General features: G+C 42.7%; 1 protein-coding gene across 3 annotated transcripts; it reads right to left on the bottom strand.

Annotated features, from left to right (window-relative positions):
• Window positions 1-4,840: 4,840 nt before the first annotated feature.
• Window positions 4,841-24,475, bottom strand: znf408 (zinc finger protein 408). 3 transcript variants are annotated; one of them, XM_041937738.1, is made up of 9 exons: window positions 24,383-24,475; window positions 23,016-23,295; window positions 19,281-19,339; window positions 17,729-17,922; window positions 14,237-14,919; window positions 11,494-11,703; window positions 10,784-10,907; window positions 8,721-8,954; window positions 4,841-6,479 (listed from the first exon to the last, which is right to left on the bottom strand). In XM_041937738.1, the coding sequence occupies exons 2-9, from the start codon at window positions 23,289-23,291 to the stop codon at window positions 5,794-5,796; spliced, it is 2,466 nt and encodes an 821-aa protein (XP_041793672.1). In that variant the 5' UTR covers window positions 23,292-23,295; window positions 24,383-24,475; the 3' UTR covers window positions 4,841-5,793. The 3 variants fall into 3 exon arrangements, with proteins under 3 accessions (XP_041793672.1, XP_041793680.1, XP_041793687.1); XM_041937746.1 differs by lacking the exon at window positions 24,383-24,475 and adding an exon at window positions 23,569-23,598; XM_041937753.1 differs by lacking the exon at window positions 19,281-19,339 and having other exon boundaries at window positions 17,859-17,922.
• Window positions 24,476-26,699: the final 2,224 nt, after the last annotated feature.

Raw genomic sequence — 26,699 nt, 5'->3', positions numbered from 1 at the left:
GATTATTAAGTAGTTTTATTTAAATTCGTCACAACTTTTTTTTGGAATCATTGTTGTTGCTGTACAAACAACTTCAACAATTTCGACTGAAAGTTTGTCTATAAATTTTTACTCTGTCATGATTTTTACTATTTCTGTATCTTATTCAATCATTTTTTTCTTTCTGTAATCTTAGAAAGTTAACCATTTGAAAGGACAAAGTTTTACTGCAGGCTGCTCTAATAATTGCCTACGTAATAAAATGAATGAAAAATGACCAAATAAATCAATAACCACAAAAACTTCTTGAAAACGTCTTCTACTCTTCTTCGTTCTGGCTTGTTAACTCATGAAATAAAGCCATGGTTACCTGCAGCCCCTCATCACTGTTGAGTTGTGAGCAGCTCAACAAGTAATTGATTTTTCCCGCTCAGACTGTTTCATATGAACAGTTGCAAAGGCCTGAAGAGGTAAAAGCAGGCAGGATTTCACCAGAAAAAAGCCTTTTTGTGTAAAAGAAACATTTTTCTTATTGAACTAAAACCAAACAATGAGCTCATTTGCTTCTTCTTTACATTTTAGAAGAACTTTGAGCTGCAGAGTTGGAACAAAGACAACATGGCTGCTGCCTCTGTCCCTGAAAAGCCTTCCCTGTCTGCAGTGTTTTCCCATCGTGTCTTAAAAAGTCTGAAAGTGAAAAACAGGGTTGAGTTGAATTTGCTGAATAAATAAATATAAAATTTTGAATGAATAATCTGGAGTTTAGAGCACATCAGACTGAAACTTTACTTCTTTTATGACTTCTTTGCTTGTTCTTGTTTTTGTGTCTACCTTCACCTTTCAGTTTAGGACTCAGCACTTTGATGTCTTATTATTTTGTCTCACATTTATTTAATTTACGTTACTTCTGGTTTATTTTGTGCAGATGACTCTAACAGATGTATGTGTGGTTTGGGAATGTGGGCGAGTCCGTGTGCGTGTGTGTTCCTGTTGATGTTATTGTGTTGATTATTTTGTGTCATTGGACTTTTTCATGATAATTAATATTATTTATATGTTAATGTTAATTTTCTTGTTTTTGTGCTTGAAAATGAGACAATGCATCTTCAAGGGTCTTACCCTCAAATTAGATTTTTTTCAATAAAAAATTATGTATTTACACTAAGTTCTTGTTAATGATTCTATGATTTAGAACTAAATTCTTGTTTAATGTTTCACAGTGCAAATTTGGAGCATGTGTTCTGACATACTGAACGCTGCAGCGTTAGAGTCTTGATTAGAGCTTCTCAGACCAAAAGCACAAAACAAACCAAAATGTAACCTGGAAGCAGGTAAACCAGAGTCCCAGCAGTCGACTCGGCAGAGAAGCGAAGGCGCTCTGAGGACGAGGCCGTCGCTCGACAGGCGCTTCAGTCTGTTTGTATTCTCGACTGCAGCGTACAGTTCAGATATGATCCATCCAAAACTCAAAAGTGTTTCCAGGTTCAGTTCCTGTTCTCCGCAAGAGGCTTTCAACCTAAAAGGCAAAATCCAAAATGAGTATGTTTTCTGTAGCTCGGTGTTCAGGGTAGACAGAACTTCTGAGGTAAATATTCCATGATAATACGTGCAGTGTGAAGAACACGAAGGCCAAGTGTTGAATAAAATGAAGGAAATTTAATGAGACTGAAAGAATGAATAGAAATGCTGGATGGAAGTAAAAGATGAGTGACAGTGATGGACGTAACCAATCAGCGTGGAGGCAGTGAGTCGGCGTCATGTCGGCCTGACAACCTCTGCAGGTGGATGTTCAGCTTCAGTCAAAAATGTCTCGAATGAAGAAAGTGTGATGATGCGTCTGAGCGGGAAACCTGCAGCCACTGCAGCGCTAAATCACTCTGAAGTTTCACTGAGCTGCTGCAGCAGCGGTTTAGGCAAACAGCCTGGATCCTGTTTGACAGCTCTGTGGCAACTACTTAAAAATGGAGCTCAGAGCTCGCCGAAAAAAAAACCCCCTCCATTTTCTTTTTTTACTTAATAGCCTGGAGAGCGAGGAGAGGGGTGACGTCTGTGGACCCTCTGGGTGAGTCATATCTCCGGCTCTGATGGATAGAAATAGAGGCAGGGAGAGAGATGCAGATCGTATGGGAAGGAGACAAACAAAAGGACTAAACAGGCAGCCGGAGTTAAAGAGAAAGAGATGGGCGAGCAGAGACCTCGTGAGTGCAGGCCGACACAATTTCTCTGAGGCTATCGACTTATAAAACGTTCCATATCTCACTAAAGAGGTTTTAAATCCCCTTTTTTTTTTTTTTTTTCCAAATTCTAAAAGCCAGACTGGGAAAACTAAGCCTTGCCAAGGGAATGAAGCTAATTAAAACATTTCAGGAACATCAGAAAGGGTACGAATGATCCAGAGGGTTGTTTCACAGAGCAGGCTGCACCTTGTGGGTGAGCAGTGAAGTGCAGACGCCGGGGGCAGCCGGGGGTCCGGCGGGACGCTGAATGTGTAAACAGCATTAGCCTCAGTCCACCAAGGCTGCTTCATCAGTCGGATGGTGCTGGAGGTCCACATGAAGCGGACATAAAACACCGGAAAATAACTCAGCTGGTGACGTATTTACTGCTTTTGCAGCATTCTTGAGTCTGAATTTCTTACTGCACAATCAGAGGTTCACTATGTGGCCAAAAGTATGTGGACATGCAAACATGACAGATTTTTGAACTTAATGGACATAAAAGCTGCTGCTTTTTATTTAATTTATTTTATTGTTTATTGTTTAGTATATTTTATTGCCTTGGTATATTTTCATTCTGGTATATTTTTAATTGCATTTACGAACATCTTTATTGCACGTTGGTTTATTTTATTGTAGTTATCTTAATTTTATTCTTTCTAATCTTTCTTATCTTTCTTATTATCTTGTTTCTAACATGGGGGTTGCAATGAAAATTTCACTGACTCTTGAGAATCTTGAATCTTGAATTGAATCTGTTTATGACAGAAAAAGTGTTTCTATCTGTTCTTAAAGGCTGCAGTCCATGAAAAACATTCAGAGAGAGGGGAGACATCAAAAGTGTACAATTGGGACGAGTGCTTTCATTTTACAGGAGTAATGTGAAAAATGAAAACAGAGAAAGTTTAAACCTCTGCACATCTGGCCGATCGCTGCATGAAGTGGACCTGCTCGTTGGATTATTGCTTTTTAAAGTTGCAGAAATGCTCGGACGCCATCATTTGACCATTTTACAACATGTCTGAAACATACTGTCGCCTTTAATCTACGGCTTGAACGCGTGCATGAGACTGAGTTCAGGGTTCTTCACAGGCCAGTCCAGTTCCTCCACACCACGAGGTAAACAGGCACAGAACCCAGAATCCACTCTGACGGACCAACAAAAGCCCAAAACACATGTGTTTTTCTTACAGATGCTGGTTTCTGTCATCCTGTGGCTCTCTGACGTTTTTAACAACATGACTAAGCCTGAATGTTCTTTCTCTCTCTATACTGAGATCAGAGAACAACACTCTGAGGCTGAGCTGTTCTGTGCTGCCCCCAGCACAGTACTTCATGTCTCCATATTGTGGAAACATTTTACCCACGATGCTTTGCTCTGCTGTGCCTGCACTGGTACAACAAGTTTGCGGGTATTTCTTACATGCTTGTATTGGAGAAAAGAGAGACAACAGGAAATGAGTGATGACATGAAACAAAGCTCGGCGCCCCCTGAAATCTAAATAACCTTTCAATAAGCCAATCACACACAGTCTACATAAATTTGGAGGGACTGGTGGAGGGACGAGGGGCCGCTAGTTAAGATATGTGGTTAAGGCTACGTGGCTTCGTACAGTTAACTTTCCTTCTTTTTTTAGCTAGTTCATAACAATGCACTGTTAGTCTAATGAGCTCCGTGTGGCTCCGTGGGTCACGCTGACGTCACCTTTCTGCAGGTGAGCGTTCTGCTCGTCAACATGTGTGTGATTAACTGCTCGCCTCTCTTATCAGCAGCTTTTATTGCACTCACAGCGAGCGAGCGTTGGCGTCCCCTCCTCATCGCTCTCCCTGGTTTCATCGGTATTTATAGAGGAATCATCCAGAGCCAGGTTTCTGGAAACTGGTGACACCTGATTACCTTCTTAAAGCTGCACCAACTGGTGGATCAGATTCTGTGTTTAATGTGGGAGGGGTCACTTGTAGTCATGAAACCACAGAGAGTCACCCTCAGCCCTGCAGCTTTGGTTTTCCACAAGTTCACAGCATCAAACAGCAGACAAAGTTAGAGACTAACTGAAGCATTTAGCAGCTCTACAGAGCTGGTGGAGACCAAACCAGAGGAAAAGGAGCGCAGATCTTAGACTGACATTCAGCTGGTGGTCAGAAACACGACTCTAGGAAAACTAATCTCTGATGACTCCAATATCAACATCACAAGGCCATAATATATCAAACATGTGATTTTCAGCTTGTTGTAAAGTTCTGCCACCAGATGGACAAAAACACTTTAGCCTGAAGTCAAATTTCTAGAAGAAAAATCTTAAAATTAAAACACTAAACTGGGATTATGAAGCTCTGAGAGATTTTAGTCAAATTTAACTGGTAAGGGTGACATGAGGAGGAGCTGGTGGACACCAAGCCAGAGCTAAAAACAGACTGAATATTGGCCTTGACTTCTAATGAATGCTAGCGTTGCTCTGTATAATATACCATAACCATAACTGACCTCATATATTGATGATACTTCAGTGTTGAGTTTCCAGCTTGTTGAACTTTGCACACCTGTGTATACAGTCAGGTGTGTAGGAAATGGTTGAAAACAAAGAATCAGCTCCTGCACAGTCAACACGTGTGCTGAATTTATTCAGTAGATACAACTGGTTCAAGCAGCCTTCATCAGGTAATTCACTGTTATTTCACTGATATTGGATGAATTCATCAGACAGCAGTGAATACTCGGTTGGTACCATAAAATACCAGTTTGACACCCAGTCTAATGCAGAATTAATCAGTGTTAAAGGTTTACACCTGGGCTCTATATTTTAAATATTTTGGTGTCTAAATGACTAATAGGTACAAAAACTCGCTAGTTCTTGCAACAGCCAGGAAACAGCCCGCAGTGGCTGCAGTGTAATCCTTCATCCTGCATCCGTCACAGTGAGTCCACTAAAAGTGTTTGTTTTTGCCACTGACAGGCTCAGATTGTTATTCTAAGAGTCTGACAACATTATAGAGAGGATCCCTCCAGAGATAGACCTCTTCAGACAGCTCTTAGTTCGGATCTGAGCTAACTGTGTTCTGTGACTTCAAATTACTGTTTTTGTCAAAGGAGTCTGGTGGCTTTGAAGAGAGTGAAAATGCCTTCAGTTCCCCGGCTGTCTGAACAGGTCTGTCTCTGTAAAGACACGCCGACAGATGTGCTGCATTTCCACGTGTGTTTTACTGTTTTATTTCGCTTAGAGAAATCCATCACTGAGGAGGCTCAGGGGCCGGTTTCCACACACACACACACAAGCAGACCTTCAATAACACATGTTGGCGTCTAAGGAGCAGGACTTCCACGTCTCTAGCTGTAGACTGGGAACCATCACAGTAGTTACTGGTCTCGCTGTTTCCTCCAGCAGCTCATTACGTCTAATGAGTTCATGTCTGATCTGTGTTCACCGGCAGTCTGGGGTATGTAAATAAGAATAAACTGAAGGGAAGGTCTGTTCAACGAAATCATGAGGGTAACGAGATGCACTGAACACAATGAACACAGAGTGACGTGATGGGATCCGGTCCCTGAAGGTTCAGTCCTGCGGGAGCCACCAGAGACAGGAAGAACCAGGATTTTAGGCTACACTGTGTTTATCTCAACTGTCTGAGCCACAGAGCAGAGTCCGCCGCCCTCCTCCTGTAAGATCAGCAGCTCTCCTACCGTCTGCTGCCCGGCGACCACAATGCACTGCTCCGCGCCCTCCGATATCACCACCTCCACCAGCTCCTGCCCCGTCCCTGCAGGCAGCGAGCTGTCCGAGGCCAGGAGCAGAGGGGCGGAGCTCGGCGCGGACAGGTCGTCTGCCTGGACGTAGACGACGGCGTGCTGGATGTCACCCGCAGCCTCCCCCTCTCCTCCCCTCCCTGCTCCCGAGGTCTCAGCCTCTTCTTTACTCCCCGCCTGCCTCGCCTCCTTCTCTTTCCCTTTTCCTCGCCTCCTTTTCCGCTTCACTTGAGCCGCCTCCTTCTCTCCTTCCCCTTGAGGAAGCGAGTTCTTCTTGGGTCTGCCTCTGATTGGCTTCGGGTGGCTGCAGCCCGAAGTCGCCGCCTCTTTCGCAACCTCCTTCTCGCCGCTGTTCGTCTCCTCTTCGCGTCCTCCCTCCGACTCCGCCTCCTCCTCAGTGCCTCCCTCAGTCCGGTGCTGAGCTTGGTGCCTCAGCAGACTTTGTCTCACAGTGTAGGAGGCGCCGCAGTGGCAGCTGTACGGCTTCTCCATCATGTGAGACGACTTTATGTGTCTCCTCAGCTTGGTGGCCAAGGTGTAGCCTGAGAGGAAAAACCAACCATTCAGACATTATTCTGCATCTTCTGCCATCAGTTAACAGCTAAATATCTGAGAACATGAACAACTCACCGCCACAGTTACAAACTACAGAAGCAGAACAATAAAAGACTTTAACCTCAAGTTTCCTAAACGTTTTAATTAGTTTTTAATTAGTTTTATGTAAAGGGCGAAGCTGGTGTTGTTTTACACCCATTAAAAGACCAAAATCAACAACGTGTTAGTCCGTCTCTTTATACTGGACGTCCCTACCTGCTCTGTGGGGCTCAGCTCCAACCCCCACTGGTTCCTACTGAATGTATAAATGTAGAAAACACATCACAAATATATCCTTTCATTTTTAATAAGGGTTCAGTCGTTTCCTAAAACAGCTGCTCATGTAATTCTTAACAAACGTAACAAACAGGAGGAAATAGTGCTTTTTTTGGGGGACTATTTTCAGCGGCGGATTAATGCACATTTGGTGCTCTAGGGATTTGTGGCAGCAGTTTTTAATGGACAAAGGGGAGCTCTGTGGCACAGAGGAAGAAGATCTATCAGCTAACTTTAATGGGATTTGTTGACAATAAGAAAAATATAAAATAAAGTAAAGTATGTAAATCACTCTCAGACTGCTTCAGTGAATAAATTGTGCGACATAATTTCGAATGAGTCCACAAATATCAACGCTCGGTCTTGTAAACACATTTAAGAATAAAAAATAAATGACATAAATAAATGAAAAGGAAGACATGCCGTGTGTGCCTGTTAGTCAGTCATGAGGGAGAAAATGGCGCTTGTAACTGTCTAAAAAAAGTTCGAGTTCATCAATGATGCAACAAACTGAACGCACTACACAGGTTTTCTACCGCTTCATGAAAAGTACATGTGGACAACCTGCTGTCCCATCAGGTTGCAGGACAGAACATCTGCAGCCGCCGAGCGAGACAAACAAGGCCGGTGGAGGCGGGCGGGGGCTGCTTCATGCCCCCAACCGGCCTCCGACTCACTTTGCAGCTGCAGTTTGTTTGTTTGTCTGACTCTGAAAATCTCTTCGACACAAGAGCAATATGACAGTATCGCATTTCAGCCATGGGAGCTTTTTATAAGTAACGTAACATGAATAAATTTTAATGACGACGGTCTGAAAGATTTGATACGTGAAAGAGGAACTGCGCTGGTTTTGTGACTGCAGAGAAAGCAGCGTCCCAGCAGCCTGATGCTACATTAGCAGCTACGAGCATAACACACCCAAATCTCTGACCGAACTGTTGGCAGTCAAGTTGGGTGGTAATGTGGGTGGGTAATGTAGGCGCCAGGCTTTGAGGAAGAAGAACATGCGGGATAAAACGAAAATGATATCTCTGGTGCTAAAAGATGACTGATTTTTTTAAAAACATGTCACAGACGTGCAGCGTTAAATCAAACACTTTAAAGAGTCTTTGCCGCCAGCTGGTGAGTCGTGACTGCCCTCTGCTGGTGATTCAGACAAACTCCACAAAACTTACACTGAGAAAATCTCTCCTCTACTGTTAAAACCGTTAAATGTTAATGTTAAAAACCACATTATGCTGTGAAAACACCTAACAACAATCACGAACAGCGTATTGATTATTTATGTGATTGCGTTATTGAAAGTTAGAGCTGCATTAATCGATTAATCGAGCACAGCACAGCGGCTGAGCTCTGAGCTCAACTGAGCTGTTTAGAGTCTTTCAGCTTTGTTTTGCTTCTTCACTCGTTCGTGTTGTTTCCAGCCGCAGCACACAAACAGATCCTCAGGAGTCAGCGGGAACGAAAATGGAAAAACTGAATATTGGAAACAACTCCAAATGACCGTTCTGCGTCTTTTGAACGTGCAGAAAAGCTGCCAACACGTGAAGCACAGCAACTTTATTGGTGATAATGTGTCGCTGTTGTGTTTACTGCTTGTTGTGCTGCTAAGTGGCCAAAAAAATCAATGAACAGAGGTTTAAAGCTTCCAAGTGTGGAATTTAAACTGTCTGACTTTGCTGAATCCTTGTCGTAGTATCATAAAAGAGGCCGTGGGACGCTGCCAGTGATAAGGACTGCAGTGCAGAGGGAACTGGGAATCCCAAATTGAGTGGAAACGAGTGCACAGATGTGCCGATTCTGCACAGAATTATCAGTTATCCGGGAGAGATTAGGGGGCTTATTCAGCCTGTTTCCCTTGATGTTTTCCCACAATTTTATTTGACTTTTAAATTTCAATATCGCGCTCTGACCTTTTCCACAGGCAGGGCAGCGATGGGGCCTCTCTCCAGTGTGCAGTCTCTCGTGGGACTTCAGGCTGTGTGGGTCCCTCAGCGATTTTCCACAGTAGCTACAGAGGAAGCCGCCCCCGGTGTGGGAAAACATGTGCCGACGCAGCTCTGGCTTCTGGGAGAAACTCTGGTCGCACTCGGTGCAAGGGTACGGCTTCTCTCCGTTGTGAATCCTCAGATGACACTCGAGGTTCCCTGAGAGACAGACAGACAGTCAATCAGACAGACAGACAGACAGAGGCAGATCATCTACGTGTCGATGGGGGAGGGGTGGTCGCAGCGAGGCGCAGTGAATATGCATTTGTCCGATAACGTGTGAAGATTAGCTTCTCTCGTGACGTTGATGTTGTCACTTTGACAAATGAAAACACAAACTGCAGGGATTGATCACAGCTGGAGACGTCCTCCCAGCCTTCTAAAAATAACTGCGTCGCGGTGTCTCTCAGATAATCAAGTCACGTTAACTCATAGACGTGACCACAACAACAGCAGCATGTTTTCTGTCCTTCACAATTAATGGAAGACTTTGACGGTTTGGGAGAGTTACGTGCAACGTAGAAGAAGCAGCTGGCCAGGCTCTGTCAGAGGTGCTCGCTTTCATTTTATCACCTCTGAAGCTGCCATATTCAGATGTTGTTTGTGTGCCTCGGGAGTGGCGATGATGGAAGGTGTGTTTTTTCACTTTGGCGGAGGCCAGCTGTTTCTCCTGCTGAGTCCAGCTATCTGTCCTCTTATCATTATCTCAGTCTAATTTAAAACACGTTCTGTCTGTTTTTGTATATCTTGACAAGAGAGAATTCGGACATCAGATATTTCAGTTATTTTGTATGCAAACGACAGGTTTGAACGTGCACATTCACAGCTCAACCATGTTTCTCCATATTCAATGTTTCACCTCATCAGCTTCATTGATTTTTGCAAATTTCTGCTTATTCTGAATCTGATGCAGCAAGATGTTTCAAACACGTCGGGACAGGAGCAACTAAAGACTGGGACAGATGTGGAACGCTCCAAAAACACCTGTTTGGAACATTCCACAGGTAAACAGGTTGATTGGTAACAGGTGATGGTATCATGATTGGGTCTGAATCATCCTGGAAAGGCTCAGTTCACCACTTTGTGAACACGTGATTGGATAAAGGAGATTAACACCTGGACTCAGGAACACAGTTTGTTTGCAGATGACTGATTCTGATCTTATTTCAGTTGCACACAGAGTCCAGCTTAGCAGAAACAAACATTAGAAGCCTTTCAATAAACTGCATCTATGACATTTAAAATTAAAAACCAAAGGTCTTCAGGGTCCCCTGCTGCTTGTTACAGTGGAGCGCTCGGCTTCTGGATTAGTTTACACTTCCAGGAAAAGCAAACGCTGATTCACTCAGCAAAGAAATGTTAAGCCAACCGTTTGGATCATCACCCTGTAGCTCAATTATTCACGAGGCGACATGGCGGATCTCTCTGGTTCAGCTCGACGGGTAAATGATGGATTCATCACATCGTGCGTTTGTTGATCGGAGCGGCAAAGTTTTCGTTTCACAAAGTCGAGTCAAACGGCTCAGCGAGCCTCAGTGAGGACGCAGGTCAGACACCAGACTGAAGTCAGTTTGATTATCACCAGCTGTTCAGTGGCTTTATCAGCTTTGGGTAAAACCAGCTGGTGATTATCTTCATCAGTTTGCACATCTGCTCATTTTTGCTCCATGAACATTTTTATTTAACACGTTTAACATCCCGGAAAAAAAACGTGGTTTCCGGAGCAACAACAATTTAACTCTATTTTGTTTGAAACATATTGAGACCAAATCTGACATTTGTTGAGCATTGTTCTTCTTTCTGTGATCAGTTGAGTTTAGAGCACAGATCACACAGATCCGGAGCTGCAGGATTACTGAGTTTACTCATATCAGGAGGTCAGTGCAGCCTGCCGCCTTCGACGGGCTCTGAACGCAGCAGCACAGTGAGCACACTGGTTCCAGCAGCTCGCTGCAGATCCAGGATCAGACTCGGGCCTCTCACTTTACCTTTCTGACTGAAACTCTTGCCACAGTGCTGACAGGTGTGAGGCTTCTCCCCCGTGTGGAGCTTCATGTGGTTCCTCAGAGAGCCGGAGTTAGCCAGCAGCTTGGGGCAGAGCGAGCACTGCACCTGCAGGACAGAAGCAAAATCAAATGCATCGTGTCCACCCCCTCTTTTTAAATACTTCAAACTGCCGGTCGGGGAATAACAACAAGACCTGCATGAAAATTTAAAGATGTTACGTGAAAGAATTTGGAATCGAGTGGCGCAGAGAAGGAAATGTTTACGGAGGGATCGTGAAACGGCTGCGGGGAAGACGAACCGGCAGCAGCAGCAATTTAAAAATACTCCCCCCGGTTGATTTAAGGAGAAATACTGTACATGAAGGAGAAATGAATCATGAAGCTGCCCTCTGTTAGTGTTGAAACCAGCAGTAATATGAAACCTGCACTTTGTGGAGCCTGGTGGACTTGTGTTTACACTGTGTGTGTTGGATTTGCTTCATTCCTCATGAAAGCAGATTTTTTAAAGTATTTTAAAACCTGCATTATTTATGCCCCCCCTGTTTACTGGCAGTCTTCTTATCTTTTCTGCCTCTGCTGGCACATAACCTGGTCTGCCACCTCCACCTGTCGCTCAGTGTGCTGTTTATCATGTGTGCTCCGTCATGATCCTGGTCTAACCCTGAACGGTGTGGAGCAGGACTCCTCCCTACCTTCGGAGGCTGTGTGTAAATCATTCTGCTGCAGTGAAGGAGGCGGTGGATGCGTAGCGAGGGGCGGCGTGCGAACGCCTTCCCGCAGTGCTCGCACACGTAGGGTTTTTCTCCGGTGTGCAGGACCAGGTGCTCCTTCAGGTCCCGCTTCAGGCCGTAGGTCTTCTCACAGTGAGGACAGGAGAACGGACGCTCCCCTCGGTGACTCATCTGGAAATAACACCATCATTATTGAGATAAAATGTGTTATTTCGACTGCTATTGTTTCTATTCATGGGATGAGTAAATTGCTGCTCGTCATGATGACTAAGCTCGCGGCCAACAAGGGAGCAGCCAGTAAAGGAAAAACTCCCTGTACCCACACACCCACTGTTAAAAAAAGCCCCCGGTGGCGTAGCTTGTTTTTCTGAGGCTATTCAGTTGTCAAGTGTTTTTTATTCCTGCAGATAGCTGAGCAAAGACGAGAACAACTGTGAGAGCAGAAAATGTTCAAAATGGAATGAACGGCGTCGGTCACCAGAATGAGAGAGGAAAGGTTCGTCTATGGAGTTTCTCAGAAAAATCACATAGGAAGACAAAAATATACAGAGAGGAGCAGAGAAGGAGCGAAGAAAAAAATAAAGATGATCTCTTGGTGCAAACGTTGGAGCTTCTGGTCATTTAGAAAAAGCGTCCATGACAGTTCGTCAGTACATAATCTCAGCACTATATTTAAGGGACCCTTATGAATAATATTCATGTGTTAATGTGAAAAAGACATGTTGGCCAATAATTTTTAGTGGTACGAGGCTCAAAAATGCACTGAAACTGCATCATTTTGGCCTGAAGTTAAAGAGGAACAAATGTGTGTTTTAACCTGAGTTCATTTCAGGAGGAAAATTTTCACATGAGATGTAAAAACATGTAAAATGATGTTTGGAGAGCATCTTCTCACACCTGTGACATCACTGATGGGTGTGCTTAACCGCACCCATCAGTGATGTCACACCTTACCATCCATCAGACATGCTGGATGTGGTCAGAAGTAAAACAGACTTGAAACGTTCAGTCTGCTGTTAATTTTCTATTATTTCTGTCTCTCATAGTTCAGAATAGTTTTTTACTGTTTTATATGTGAGTCTTTTTGAACTCACATTAATCTTCAGCCTCAGACTCACAGTTTGACTGTTTCTCAATCATCTTTCCCGTGTTTGGAAGGAAAATGAGTCAGTTTTCAGGTCAGTCTTGGATACGTTGATGTGATTTAAAGGTTACGCATCAGCTCTGAAACCTCTGGCTCCTGCGTGTCACTCTGCATTAAGATGAATCCCTCTGGTGTTTGTGGACACGCCGCTGTGGTTTCTGTGAGAGCGTTGGTTGGTCTCACTGACATCTCTCTACCTCTTACTGGAAAATTACCATTCTACCTTTCAGAACAGCTTCGTGAGTCAGCCGGGTTTTTAATTTTAGTTCACCTGACTCATGGAACAAAACAGCACCTTAAAACCAGCACACATGAAGAGAAATTTCATCTTAAACCTGTCACTGTTTCACATAACTAAGTTTCACATTTCACAGCCTAATCTGAAAGTTTAAATGGATCAATTGTTAAATTGTGGTCTTTTGTTTGTTTTTGATAATGAGCGTCACCCCTCAATGACCTCTCAAGTGTAATCTGTCTTCTTGTTAATTTAAAATGTACTCTTACATCACTGTTAGTTTTTATTTCTTCAGCCTATCAATATGTATCTTGATCACAATTCTTAATCCAGAAGGCTGGCTCTGTACTCGGACTCAGACTTGAGTCTTTTCAGACTGTGGTGAGAGGAGGACGCTGAATAAACTGCTATCCATCATGGACAATGATCAGCACCCTCTCCATCACACAGTGGACAGACAGCGGAGCACCTTCTCCCACAGGCTGCTGCAGCTCCGCTGTCGAAGGGACAGATACAGGAAATCTGTCCTGCCACATGCCATTACACTGTACAATAACAGCTAAAATATATATATATATATATATATATATATATATAATACTTTGTACCACTACTGCTTGCTATTTTGATATTTTATTCTGTATAGTTTGCTCTTTTTAGTCCTATTTCACAAATTTTCACTTCTTCACTGTGTTATGCCTACAGTCACGGTACACTTTATTTTCTACTGTAGATATTCTTTTTTGTGCAATACTTTTTCATTACTACTGTTTACTATTTTGCTATTTTATTATTATTATCATGTATATTATCTTTTTGCTGCTTGCTATTTTGATATTGTATTATGTATAGTTTACTCTTTATAGTCTTATTTCACAACTTTTTAACTTATTTCACTGTGTGTAATGCTGCTGCTGCACTGCAATTTCCCAGCTTGGGATAAAATCAATCAATCAATCAATCAATCAATCAATCAATCAATCAATCTATCTATCTATCTATCTATCTATCTATCTATCTATCTATCTATCTATCTATCTATCTATCTATCTATCTATCTATCTATCTATCTATCTATCAATCAATCTATCAATCTATCTATCTATCTGTCTATCTATCTATCTATCTATCTAACAACCAAATTAGAATTGTTTTTGATCGTGTGATGTATTTATATTAAATTGTGAATATCAGATGAATTCAGTCATATTTCTTAAACTTTAAATATCAGTGGAATATCTGTTTGGATTTTGGACGAAAGAGAAAAAAGAGAGAAAGAAGGTGAGAAGGAAAGACAGAACGTTCATCTAGTCGATGCTTCCTACTTGATGGGCTCTGAAGCTTTCTGCAGAGGTGTAGTTTTTCCCGCACTCGTGGCAGCTGAAGGGTTTCTCCTCTGTGTGACTGAACTGGTGTTTCTTTAGGTGGCCGATCTGGAAGAACTTTTTACCGCAGCTGGAACATCTGTACCGCCTCTCTCTGACCTCTGGACGCCACGAGGGCGCCGGCCCGGCCGCAGGAGGTTGCGGTGTCTCCATAGAAACCAGCCTTTGCGCGTCGGGCGTGGGGGCTTGGAGGGGGCTCGGTCCCTCTGTCTGTTTGGGCGGCCCGGGGCGGGCGGAGGGTCGCTTCGCCCGGCCGGTCAGACAGTGAACGCGGCGCGGTTTGGCGGCCAGGCGGGAGCTGCAGCGGACAGCAGGGGGCGCAGCGTCTGTCTGTCTGTCTGCAGCAGCTGGCTCTCTACCTGCGTTGCACATGTGTGCACCTGCTGATGTCACGTTATCACTGCAGGTGCGACTGTCCACGAGTTTCTCAGCTCTCGCCTCTCCTCGCGCTGGGTGACTCCTCTTCATGCATCTGCGTGGTCTTCTGTGCTGGTCTTCCTCCTCCTCCTCTTCCTCCTCCTGTGTTTTCTCCTGTTTGTCTTCGGTCTCTCCTTCCTTTTCTTGAACGATAGATATGTTGGTAACGACAGCCTCTGGGTCTTTTGTGTTTTCCACCTTGTTATCTGTGCAGAGAAAAACATTTCAGTTCTACAGTTATTTGACTGATAGAAGATAAATCTGCTTCCAGCTTCTCAAAAGTCAGGAATCACTTTTCTCTGGTTTATATCTTTGTAAAATGAATATTTTGGGGTTTTGGGACAAAACCAGTAAGAAGAGGACGCTATGGTATAGAATAAGTATTCAAACCATTTATTCAAACAAAAATAGCAATACTGCAATGTAAAAATACTGCATTAAAAGTAAAACTACTGCGTTAAATGTTTCTTTTTTGAGGAATAGTTCAACAATTTGGGAAACAAACCTTTTTGCTTTCGTACTGAGTGTCTTGTGTCGGTATGCTAAATATGAAGCCACGACCGATTAGCTTAGCAAAGCATAAAGAATGTAATCAGTAGGAAACAGCTAGCCCTGCTCCACCCATCAGCACCTGCTGAGCTCATTAACTAATGTTCGGTCTCGTTTGTTGAATCCGTTCAGAAACACAGGACACGCTGTGCTGGTATAGAGGGTTGTGTGCTGAGCCTCCGCTGGTGGGTCGGCCACTTCAGAGCAATGACAAGAACAAGTTTCTAACCGTTGGACTTCTTAATGCTACGCTAAGCTAACCTGCTGCTGGCAGTGATATCGATCCCCTCACACAGATCTTTCATGAGAGAGCAAATAAGCATATCTGAAAATGTCAAACTATTATTTATTATTTTTTATTATGATACAAAATAATCTACATAGTATCTGTCGATGTCATATTATCATATGTTGAAATCTTGGATTATCATTATTGAACCTGGTGATAATAAACAGCGTTGAGTTTTAGCTGTTACTCTAAATACAGACCACAAACCTTAAAAACACTGTAATGTATTTAGTTACCGTCCATAACTAATAAACATGTACACATTTTTACAAACTGTACACAAGTGCTGCGTGTATAAAACCTTGCACCTACTTGTATTAATACTGTGTGTTTGTACACTTTCTAGTTTTCACATCTGATTTCTTTGTTTCTCCTCTGGGAGGATTTCAGCTTGTTGATAATCTAACTGTTTAGTTTTGTTTTATTCTTTCATTATTATTTTATTCATTTTAAAGTTTTTTCTACTTGTTATTGTGTTTCTTGCCATTATTACAGCGTTCGTTTCTTCATTTCTCTGAATCTAATTAATATTTTGTACCATAACAATGTAATTTCCCTGCAGGGATCAATTGCCTCTCATCTTATTATCTTTCATTTAGTATTCATAATTGTTCTGGAGATGCATTCGTGATTTATAGGCTCAGTGTGTTTAAATCAGCCCTCTACAAGAGCAGGGGTTTAATAAGATATCCACGGTGCAGCCACAGTCTGTTGCTGCTGGGTATTTTCTGCATGGCGGTACTCCTTAATGTCCCTTCAATCACAGCCCACGATGCAGAAATAATAAAGGATTAGCAGAGCCGGGGAGCGAATTATTCCTATGTTACAAATGTGCAGTTTTCTTGCTTGGTGTGAGTGTTAAACTCTTCATTTTGAGCACATGTCAGCTGACACACAGCTGTTTTTTTCCTCACAAAGCTCTCGACTGAAGCTAACTGATGTCGCTGACGTTAAATAACGCTGACGTGGATTTTTAATCACTGAGCCGATCAGTGAAGCCGACGCTCCTTTGTGTTTACATACATTTCATTCATCTATGAGTGAGACTGGAATTATTGCTGGACAGTGAAGGAGGTCTTCTGGGGTCGATATTGTTTTAGTTAGTTAAATGTCCCTCTAGCTCCTCCAGGTGGAGAGTGTGCATGAATATGAAGTGGACTGAGGCAGCACAAACCGGTGTGGGTGACATCGATCACGGAGTGTTTGGTTCCAATTTACTGTATGAGGCGTTTATATGTTTAGCTGATGAAGACTGTCAGAGTTTGGTTGAGACCAAAAACAGAGTTAAAGGACTTTATATTTGACTTACATTCACCAGGTCGCCTGGAACACGACTCCAGATGAATGATGATGTTGCGCCATGTGTTTAATGTATAAATGTAAACTTCACGAGGCTGTAATGTGTGATTTTATGCTTTCTGCAACAAAGTGGACAAAAAACCGACTAATGCAGCTTTAAGTGAGTTCTCATTAGAGTTCACGTAGAATGAGATTTGATAATTAAAAAAGTGTTTAAGATCTGAAGCTGTGAGAGACTGAAGCCATGTTTCATTTTTCAGTATTCACTGTGACACGAGAAAACTTTTTATCATGTAACTATGAATGAGAATACAGATCGGATCTATCTGAGACCACCTGTCCGTCTACAGCATCACCTGTCCGTCTACAGCATCACCTGTCTGTCTACAGCATCACCTGTCTGTCTACAGCCATCACTTGTCCGTCAACAGCATCACCTGTCTGTCTACAGCCATCACCTGTCCGTCTACAGCATTACCTGTCTGTCTACAGCATCACCTGTCTGTCTACAGCTTCACCTGTCTGTCTACAGCCATCACCTGTCTGTCTACAGCACCTGTCTGTCTACAGCCATCACCTGTCTGTCAACAGCATCAACTGTCTGTCTACAGCCACAACCTGTCTGTCTACAATATCACCTGTCTGTCTACAGCATCACCTGTCCGTCTATAGCAGCACCTGTCCGTCTACAGCATCACCTGTCTGTCTACAGCCATCACCTGTTTGTCTACAGCATCACCTGTCTGTCTACAGCACCTGTCCATCTACAGCCATCACCTGACTGTCTACAGCATCACCTGACTGTCTACAGCATCACCTGACTGTCTACAGCATCACCTGTCTGTCTACAGCATCACCTGTCTGTCTACAGCCATCACCTGTCTGTCCAGTGGACTTGTCCTGCTCATCAGGTTTGCCTGTTGTGTCTCCGTACAGCAGCAGCTCTGTTCCCGGCTGGATGTCCCGACACACACGCAGACACACTTCCACACACTCGCCCACACACACCTCTCCACAGGTACACTGCAGCGCCACGTTCTGCTGGGCTCTGCTTCGCACCTGGCAGGCAAATCTGAGGGACACAGACACAAAGACAGAGGGATGTTACTCAATGTAACTGTGCTGCACGGCACTACTGGCATCCAATCAGTGCACAGTTTAGACTGGAAGTGCACTGAACGCGGTCTGACATGAAGAGAGTTTCATCCCTGTGGAGGTTTAAAGTGAATGTATAAAACACAGTCAGACGTTAGAGAGATTTCGTACATCAAAGACTTTCAAAGCTCATAAAATATATGTGAGGTCGAACACGATGTGGAAATATGGGCTATATGATAATTAGGATGAATAACAGTTTGTTTGGGAAGTTGCCATGAATGCTACGACTGTCCCCTTTGGCTCATCACGGGAGACGACGTTTCCCAGTTTCATTCTCTGGGAGGAAAATAGGCCAGTTTTTAATGAGGACACGACAGAGTCCAGGCTGCAGAGTTAGAGACTACATACACAGCCTGCAGTGGACGGCGAAACACGACGGCACGCTCAACACGGTGAAAACCTCAAACACGGAGGGAGGAGCTGGTTTGGGGGGAGGGACTCTCTTCAGTCACGTATGCAGTCAGTTTCAAACAGTGAGACGAGCTTTACTAACGTTAAGATTTGATCACTTATTCAAACATCCTCGAATCTTTAACGTTTCACGACTGCTTCGTTTCACGTGTTGCCATTTGACCTTGAATATTGTAATTTCTTCTGCGTCTTGGGGACCTTCCACCTCGTCTGTTTCACGAGGAAACGTATTGATTATCTGCTTTTAAGCTTCAGTTTTATGCTTCAGACTCCATGAGTGTGAAGTTCACTGTTAGCTTGTCTGCAAATAAAACTCAAAAGCATTTATGTTCCTCCAGAAGTTAATTCTGATAACTTTGGTGATCCTTTAACTTTCCCTTTAGCGCCATCGTCAGGTCAAAATGCTGCTTTGTCCAGTAGCTTCATTTATGATTAAATACCCGCAAAACTAATGACATTCCCATCAGCCTCAGCTTTACATTATGTTTACTGCTAATAAGCAAATGTTAGCAGGCTAACATTATGAACTCAGATGGTGAGATGGTAAAAAAAATTACCTGCTGAACATCAGCATGTTAGCATTTTCATTGTGAGCATGTTAGCACGCTGATTTTAGCATTTAGCTCAAAGCACCGCTGTGGCTTAGCGCAGCCTCACAGAGCTGCTTTTTGGTTGGACAGAGTCTCCATCTTCAGAAACGTTGGTGGGGTGTTCAACAATGGAAAGAAGTCTTTTTATTGACAATAAATCAAATCAATACAAGTTTATTTGGCCTTAAAAGTCCAAAAAATCTCTGAAAACCAGATTAAATAGACAAGAAGCCCCTTTATGACTTCTGTGTGAAGCAGTGTGTCAACTCGCCTGATCCAGACGGCACTTTGTAGCAGAGCCTCTTTATCTGCTGCCATTTCCATCAGCGCCTACAAAACACAACACAGACGCTTAAATTACAAAATGAGCCTTAATGCTGCCTAATGATCCAAACCAATAACACAATCAGAAGGTGGTATTTTCTCCAGCCCACAAAACAAATCATCATGTAGTAATTATACTTTGTTTGTGTATGTATTCACTGCAGCTGGTGATTATTTAACGTGCACATAACAACTATTGAACAAAATGTGGTCTGAAAAGTGCATTTTTACCACCTGTGTGTGTGTGTGTGTGTGTGTGTGTGTTTCAGCCTTTGCAGCAAGAACTACCACAGAAGAGATTTTGAGTACTTTGCGAGGTTTTTATTTTATGTCCGTCTGTCACCTCGATTGCGTCACGACCGTTAAAGCTGCAGTCACGAAACGTCACAGGTGAGTAGTTGAGATTTGTTTGTGAGCTGATTGGATCCTGAAGAACTGGCTACCCTCCAAACATGGTTTTAAGTTAATTTAAACACAAGATACTTGTGCTCAAAAAGAGGATTCATTCTCAGTGAAGAACCTTGGAGCTCTAATCTGCCTCTATACCTGCCAAAGAGCAGTGATTCCTAACACGTCTCTGGGGGTCATCAGGTGGAAACCTCCCTTCAACAGTGTTTCGCCTACTTAGTCCCACGACACCTCCAGGAGGCTAGGCGGTGAACTCCAGCGTCCCAGAGTCACCCCCCCTAGTGCCAGTTCACACTGCTCCTACACAATCCAAACAGCACCGCCACGTTCAGCTGACCCAGAGATGCTCCAGGTAGTGGCCAGTACCGATGCTACCATTTAGCTATTGCTAATGCTACAACAAACAATTTATTCGCGATTACATGCGATGAGACACATCATCTGCAGCAGATGACTGGCTGTGTGTAGGTCTTTGTGACTCAGGAGTCCGCTGGACCACCGCTGCTTCAGCCCGAAAAGGCTGTGAATTACTCATAGACCAAAACCTGGGAGCCCTTAAAGGACCAGTGTGTGGGATTTAGAGACATCTAGCAGTGAGGTTGAAGACTGAAACCACCTGAATGCCCCTCACCTCACCCTTCCCTTTCAAGCATGTAGCTGATCCTACGGTGGCCTTCACTACTACAAAAACACATGAAGTCCCTCTCGACAGTTACTGTTTGGTTTGTCCATTCTGGGCTACTGTAGAAACATGGCAGAGAGACGTGGTGGACTCTATGGAAGAGGAGCTGCTCCCTCTGTAGATGTAAAGACTCATTCTAAGGTAACAGAAACACAACGATTCCATTTCAGCCTAAATTCATTTCATAATTATTCATGTATTTTTAGGAGTTCCTGCTAACTGCTAAAACCAATATCTACTTTTATATTAATGTTCATAATAGTGGTGATTACTGTCCACGTCTGACTCAGTGCCAGAAGTGAGAGGCAGGTTGTGCTTTGAATGTCTATTGATTGCAGTGCCCTTGTAAATTGTCATTAGTGCATCCTTTGATCTGACTCGGTGGAAACGATAAGGACTGATCCGTTATCTCCCCGAAGGGTCGGCACTTAATTAAGGAGAGAGGCTCGCATTTATCTGCTCGTTTTGTCTGCAACCGAGACAAAATGGTGTCAAACTAAATAGGCTGCGGCTGGTGAATGTGAAATCATGATGAATAATCTCAAGGCTGAACAATGAGATGTCGCTGCATCGCTCAGCCAGGACTGAGGGACTTCATCCTGGTTGACTGATGCTTAACTACTGCTTTTTGAATCATACATCAAATCATTATTGCACGGCCTCTTTCTTCTCAAGGTCTCAGTTAACACAGCGTGAATCTAAATGGGACAACAGACAGCACAAACTGAGTGATTTTGCAGTTGCATTTCAGGTCAGCCTCCTTGTTGCAGAATGCTCATCGCTGTGTATTTTTGTACTGAGGGACTGATTTTGGTTAACTTGACGCTTGTTCAGGTGCAGCCATCACTCAGGCCCAAACATATGATAATTACAGGTTCCTGCACAGGCTAAATTTGACTACCGGTACATCGTTCCGTCTCAGCTCGCTGAAAGGTGCACACTTAAAGGCACTTATGACGAAGGAAGTCTGGAGTTAAGTTAAGCATGCAGAGAAAAACTCCATTATCATATGCAATCATTACGACAGCACTTACACAAAATTAGTCTCTAAGTATGTGCACTAATGGGCCTCAGAGTGTCAGCTGCATCATGGAGAGACAAAACTGGAGCTGAGTTATGAATTCAGGCAAAGACGTGAATGTTCAGACTTGAGACAAATACGTGAATCCTTGAAATTGAGTTTTAAAGTGAACACTGTTGTAATAAAAGTAAGAAAGGGCAGAAAGATTGAACCATTTAGCCTCTCGGGAGGTTAAATGGTTTAATGTTGACAGGAAGTTGATTGTTAGCCCTGCTAGCTGAATGGCTCTGTGGATGGCAGTGTCAGTTGGTCAGTCCAACACTTTGCTCCTCACTGAAACATCTCAGCAGCTATTGGACTGAATTCTTTTACAGACGTTCACGGTCTCCTGAGGATGAATCCTGCTGAATTTAGTGATCTGCTGACTTTTGCTCTTGAGGCAACACAGTGCAGACATCTGTGGTTTTAAGTGAAATTAAATGGCAGTAATTACAGGACGTATTGCCATCACATTTGGCACAGACATGCATGTTTCCCACAGGATGAACTGTAAATTATCATCTAGCGCCATCATCAGGTCAAAGTTTTCATTCATCCAGTACTTTGGTTAATGACTAAAAAGACATTCCCATCAGCCTCGGCTGTACTTTGTGTTAAGTGCTAATTAGCAAATGTGAGCATGACAACACGCTAAACTAAAATGTGAATATGGTAAACAATATATTACATTAGAGATTTCCTTTTGAGCCTGTTGCCAGACTACTAGTACAAAGTTTTACCATTCGATGAGTCCATCTGATGCCTAGTTCACAGGTATGCATGTATGTTTTTAAAACAAACATTTTTTGTTTCTGATCCAAAAGCAGCAACGCTGACGGTGGGGTCTGTGTCGTGGGAGTGTTGGGTTATACAGCAGTGACCTCTGTAGTTCATTCTGATGCCTCTCAATATAGAGAAAGAGTAACTTTACATTTATGTGTAAACATGTAAAAAGTCTTGATAGCAAAGTTACCACCAGCACTATTCTGGGCCAGTCCACCATCGCACAAAATCACCTCACGTGAACAAGTGAGATAACGCTGCACACTCTGTCGCTCTCTGTCTACACGTCAACACTGCAAAGACAGTTTCTGAATGTTTTCATCATGGAGGGAGTTTTCTAACAGCTCCATTTTCAGTGACCAAAAACTGTCTGTGTGTGGATAAAAGGCCAAAACACAAAGAAAAAGCTTTTTAAAAATACCCATGTACATGTGTACGAGGCATCAGAATCAGTTCCAGCACTGTCTTCCATTATCTTACGGTTTTACTGCAACTTTATTGTGTTTATGAAGTAAGTTTATTGGCACAAAACTAACTAAACTAATAAAACTAAAGCACGTCTTTTGTATAGTTCAGCGATCTATATTAAGTAGAATAAAATCGAAACAGAGTTTTCTTATTAATGAAAGAAATTTACAATTAAAATGAAGAAATATTCAGATTTAATATGTTAATATGTTGAATAGGTTGCTTTGTCTGTATCTGTATTAATGTTCTTCAGTATAGTTTAAAATGTGCATTCCATTTACCTTCTCCGCCTCTGTGCTGGATCCTGTTCCGGACTCAGAGTTCATCGTGAGTTCACGGTCTCGACCGCGAGCCATCGGGTCACTGAGATACTTCAAGGCCCACTCTGCGTCCCCCTCCCTCCCCAGCAGGGACCCAGCCTCCAGGAAGCGGCCGACCCACCACAGCCCAAGCCTGCCCTCACAGAGCCGTGAAGGCCCCACGGCAAAGCCGCAGGGAAGCAACGTGGAAAGAAGTGAGGCGAGAGCAGATGGGACAGGGGGAGCAAGACAGGCCATCAACCTGCGCAGAAAAATAAAAAGCAGATGAAGATACTTTCAACCACTACCACTGCTCATACTCTGACACTGCTTTTAAAATCAAAATGTAACTAAAATCTGATCTGTTTCATTTGTTAGACATTGTGCTTTTCCTTTAAGTCTGCCATTTTATTCTGTTACAGTCTCAATGGCTCATGCAGAGCCCTTACAAAAGGTGCATTACACATAAAGTTCTGATCTGAAGTGCAGTTAACGCACAAAGTGTAAAAGAATCGTTTATGTTTTTTAATTATACCTGTTGTCTTCCTGCTATGTGAAGTCAAAATGTGTGCTGTCATAAAGGTCTGGAGACCCCAGGTACAGGTGCTTGTATTGTTCTTCACTCAGTCAGTGCAGGTCCAGCTGCAGCTGGGGTGAACTGGCCTAATCTACATCACCTCCATCACCACCAGTGGGTAGAGGTACCAGTGAAGAGCATCATCTACCATTCAGTCTAGGTACAGACCTCTTGTATCAGTGAGCACGTGCACTCATTGTAAAGACATTTATGAAAGAACATGCTACATTACAGAGAAACAAAAAAATCTTCTCGATATTGTCGTTTAATTGTACTTTTTGAACTTGCGCAATACGGTTCAATTTAGCTATAACAACAACTTATTATAATATTCATGTCCAGTGACATTACTTCGAATTATGCAGGTTATTCCAGAAGTCTTTCCACCTCTGCTCATATTGAACCATATAAATCATCTGTAAGCAGCGCTCTCCTGTCCGGCTGGCTTCGAGCTAACGCAGGGCAAATGCATTTCTGGCCAACAACAGTGCTCGTCTGTTGGCTCTAAACTGTTTGGGTAGAATTCAATTGAAAGACGTCCACACTTATTGAACTGAGGATGTTGTGCCTCTTATCGATTAGTGTCAATCACAGAATTATGCTAACTATTAGCTAAACACCCTTTGTTTTTTTTACGGTACAAACAGTAACAGTATGTGACGATATTTTGCAGCAATGAACTTTTACGATGCGTTAGCCTTGGTTAGCAAAAATTTGTGACATAAAAGATTTTAATTCATCATTCTAATAATCACAGTAACTGTGTACATACTTCGGATGTGCTCGGTGTTTAAGATCTTATCTGAAGTTTAATTATTCCGATGTAAACTCTGGGAAAGCCATCGTTATCCAGCAAGTAAAAGCACCAACGGAAGTCCCTATAGTTTATGGTCCGACCGGAAAGAAGTTGGAGAGTATTGGTTCCGCAGTCAGACAAGGGCAGTTGCTAGAGTATCTATCTATAATTCAAGCATATTTGTTTATTGAGATATGTGTGTATATGTAAAAGTACCCGCATTATTATTTTTCATCCAAAAATAAATATGTAAATATATATATATATATATATATATATATATATATGTGTGTGTGTGTGTGTGTGTGTGTGTGTGTGTGTGTGTGTGTCTACAATGATCCAGACTTAAAGGGGAACCATCCCTGGCTGTGATTGGTTGGTATCAGCCAATCACAGAACAATACAGTTACGGACAGGTTAGTTAAACAAAACAGTGGATTAATAGTTTAGCACTTGATGTAGCCTCAGTGTTAACAGCTGTGAAACCCGCTGAATTCACAAAAGAAGTTAGCAAAATGGGAAATAATCCTTAGTAGTAAGTCCAATCTTCATTTCTTCTTTTGGTTTTTATTGTTTTACTGTTGTTGTGGAAGATGAAGAACATGTAACAAAGCTGTCCAATCTTTAGCTAGCTAGCAAACATTGTGTGGTTGTTCATTAGTAATGTTTGCCAACTCGAATTTGGATGTTAGGCCATACAACATTCAAGATTGATGATTTATCTTCAGTGCTATTTGTCCGCCTACATCAGGGTTTTTTGGTCTTGGATGCACTTTCGAAATTGAGGCACTGTCAGTGACTAGATTGTAATGTTGAGATGTACAGCTGTTTAGACCGTAAAAGAGGGCCTGATTCAGTTCTGTTGAAACTGAAGACATTTTACTAAGGCAACAAACTGTAACAGTTGAAGGAGATTGAGGATATTTCTAATTGGATAAATGAAAGTAAAACACAGCAACATAAGTTCCTCCACACACGAGGTCAGAACAGGATGTGGACCAGCTTCATTGCTGTGAATGAAGATCCTGAGGATGATGACGACAGCTGTACATTATGTGTGGGTGTGGTGAGGATGGAAGGTGGAGCAGTTATTTTTGTTTCAGAAAACCTCAAATAAACACGATGAATAAAAAAAGCTCTCAAATGTTTGCATGTGACTTCTGAAATACCTGATTCAGACAGAGCTTCCACTAACAAACAAGTGTCTCTGCAGGTAAAAGGAGATGTTTTTGTGTCTAACAGCATGTTGGTTCACATGGATCTGTACACATCAGCTGGCATGTGTGGGACTGTTCACATTTGTTTGAGTCTGTTCCAGCTGGAGTCCTTTTTAATTCATTTCTGCATTTTGATTTGACATATTCTGTATGTGAGGAGTTGAACATCTTAAAAGACTGATTCAGGGGCCTTTTCGATAATGTTTATTTTCTTCCTCATTGTAGTTGATTGCTATTGCCAGACGTTGGTGCCATTTTGCCAGCGATGGGCATCTCCCACAGTATGTCTTAACCCACTTTTTACCCTGGTTGTACGTGTACTGATTTTAGTATTACCTTTGCTGGTCAGTGGTTTTCATCCCATCCAAAGGGTGTTTGTGGGTAATTTTACACTCCCTCCAGAGTAATAATCACAGCCATTGTTAACTTCTGTTTTTCAGTGAACGCACTGGTTGTCCTGTAATTTAAATCCCATCTGCAACATCATTCTTGTGCTTTATCGTGGCTCTCAGATTTTTTCTTTCATGAAGTTTGACTTTTGTGTGAAAATGGAGTTTCCAGGTTCCAAAAAAGCTGGGACGGTTTGTAAAACGTGAATAAAACTGGTCACTGATTACAGTTTTCTGAACCATTAAGTAATATCTTTTATACAACCGTGTGTTTCACAGTGGTGAACCTCGCTCCATCCTTGAATGTGAACGACCGATGATTGTATAAAGGATGCAGAATGAAGTACACACTGCATACTGCTTTTGTTGGTAGTATGTAGTAGGCGGGTCCGAATACAGCCCATGACCTTAGTGTGCAGTAGGTTCAAGTTAAACCAGATATAATGACTTCTATGGGCCAGGTGGGTTTAGACTAAACCACTGGTGCAGTTTAAACCACAGCAGTGGAAATAAATAGACCATGCAATTTTTTTCCAGACAACAACATTTAACTCATCTTAAACTGCAGCTAAGCTAGTGATAGAGCAACAACTCCCTACAAGGCTGGTTGGCTCCAGCTTTTGTTAGAGTCAAAGCAGATGTGTAGATTCTCCACAGGAGACACTGCTCACTTTTTGTGTAACACTG

The sequence above is a fragment of the Chelmon rostratus genome, chromosome 1 (genome assembly GCF_017976325.1).
Source record: "Chelmon rostratus isolate fCheRos1 chromosome 1, fCheRos1.pri, whole genome shotgun sequence".
NCBI classification, from domain to species: domain Eukaryota; kingdom Metazoa; phylum Chordata; class Actinopteri; order Chaetodontiformes; family Chaetodontidae; genus Chelmon; species Chelmon rostratus.
Note: the sequence above shows the minus strand (reverse complement) of the source record. Positions and strands in the feature narration are given on the sequence as shown.

Bases quoted from the DNA above. Each gene is read 5' to 3' on its own strand.
- znf408 (XM_041937738.1), bottom strand. From the start codon at position 23,291: ATGGCCTGTCTTGCTCCCCCTGTCCCATCTGCTCTCGCCTCACTTCTT. The intron at 17,923-19,280 runs GCGAGTTGACAC...TGTGTCCCTCAG, and splicing joins CAAAGTGCCGTCTGGATCAG to ATTTGCCTGCCAGGTGCGAA. The intron at 14,920-17,728 runs GTGATGGCTGTA...TTCTCTGCACAG, and splicing joins CAAGTCCACTGGACAGACAG to ATAACAAGGTGGAAAACACA.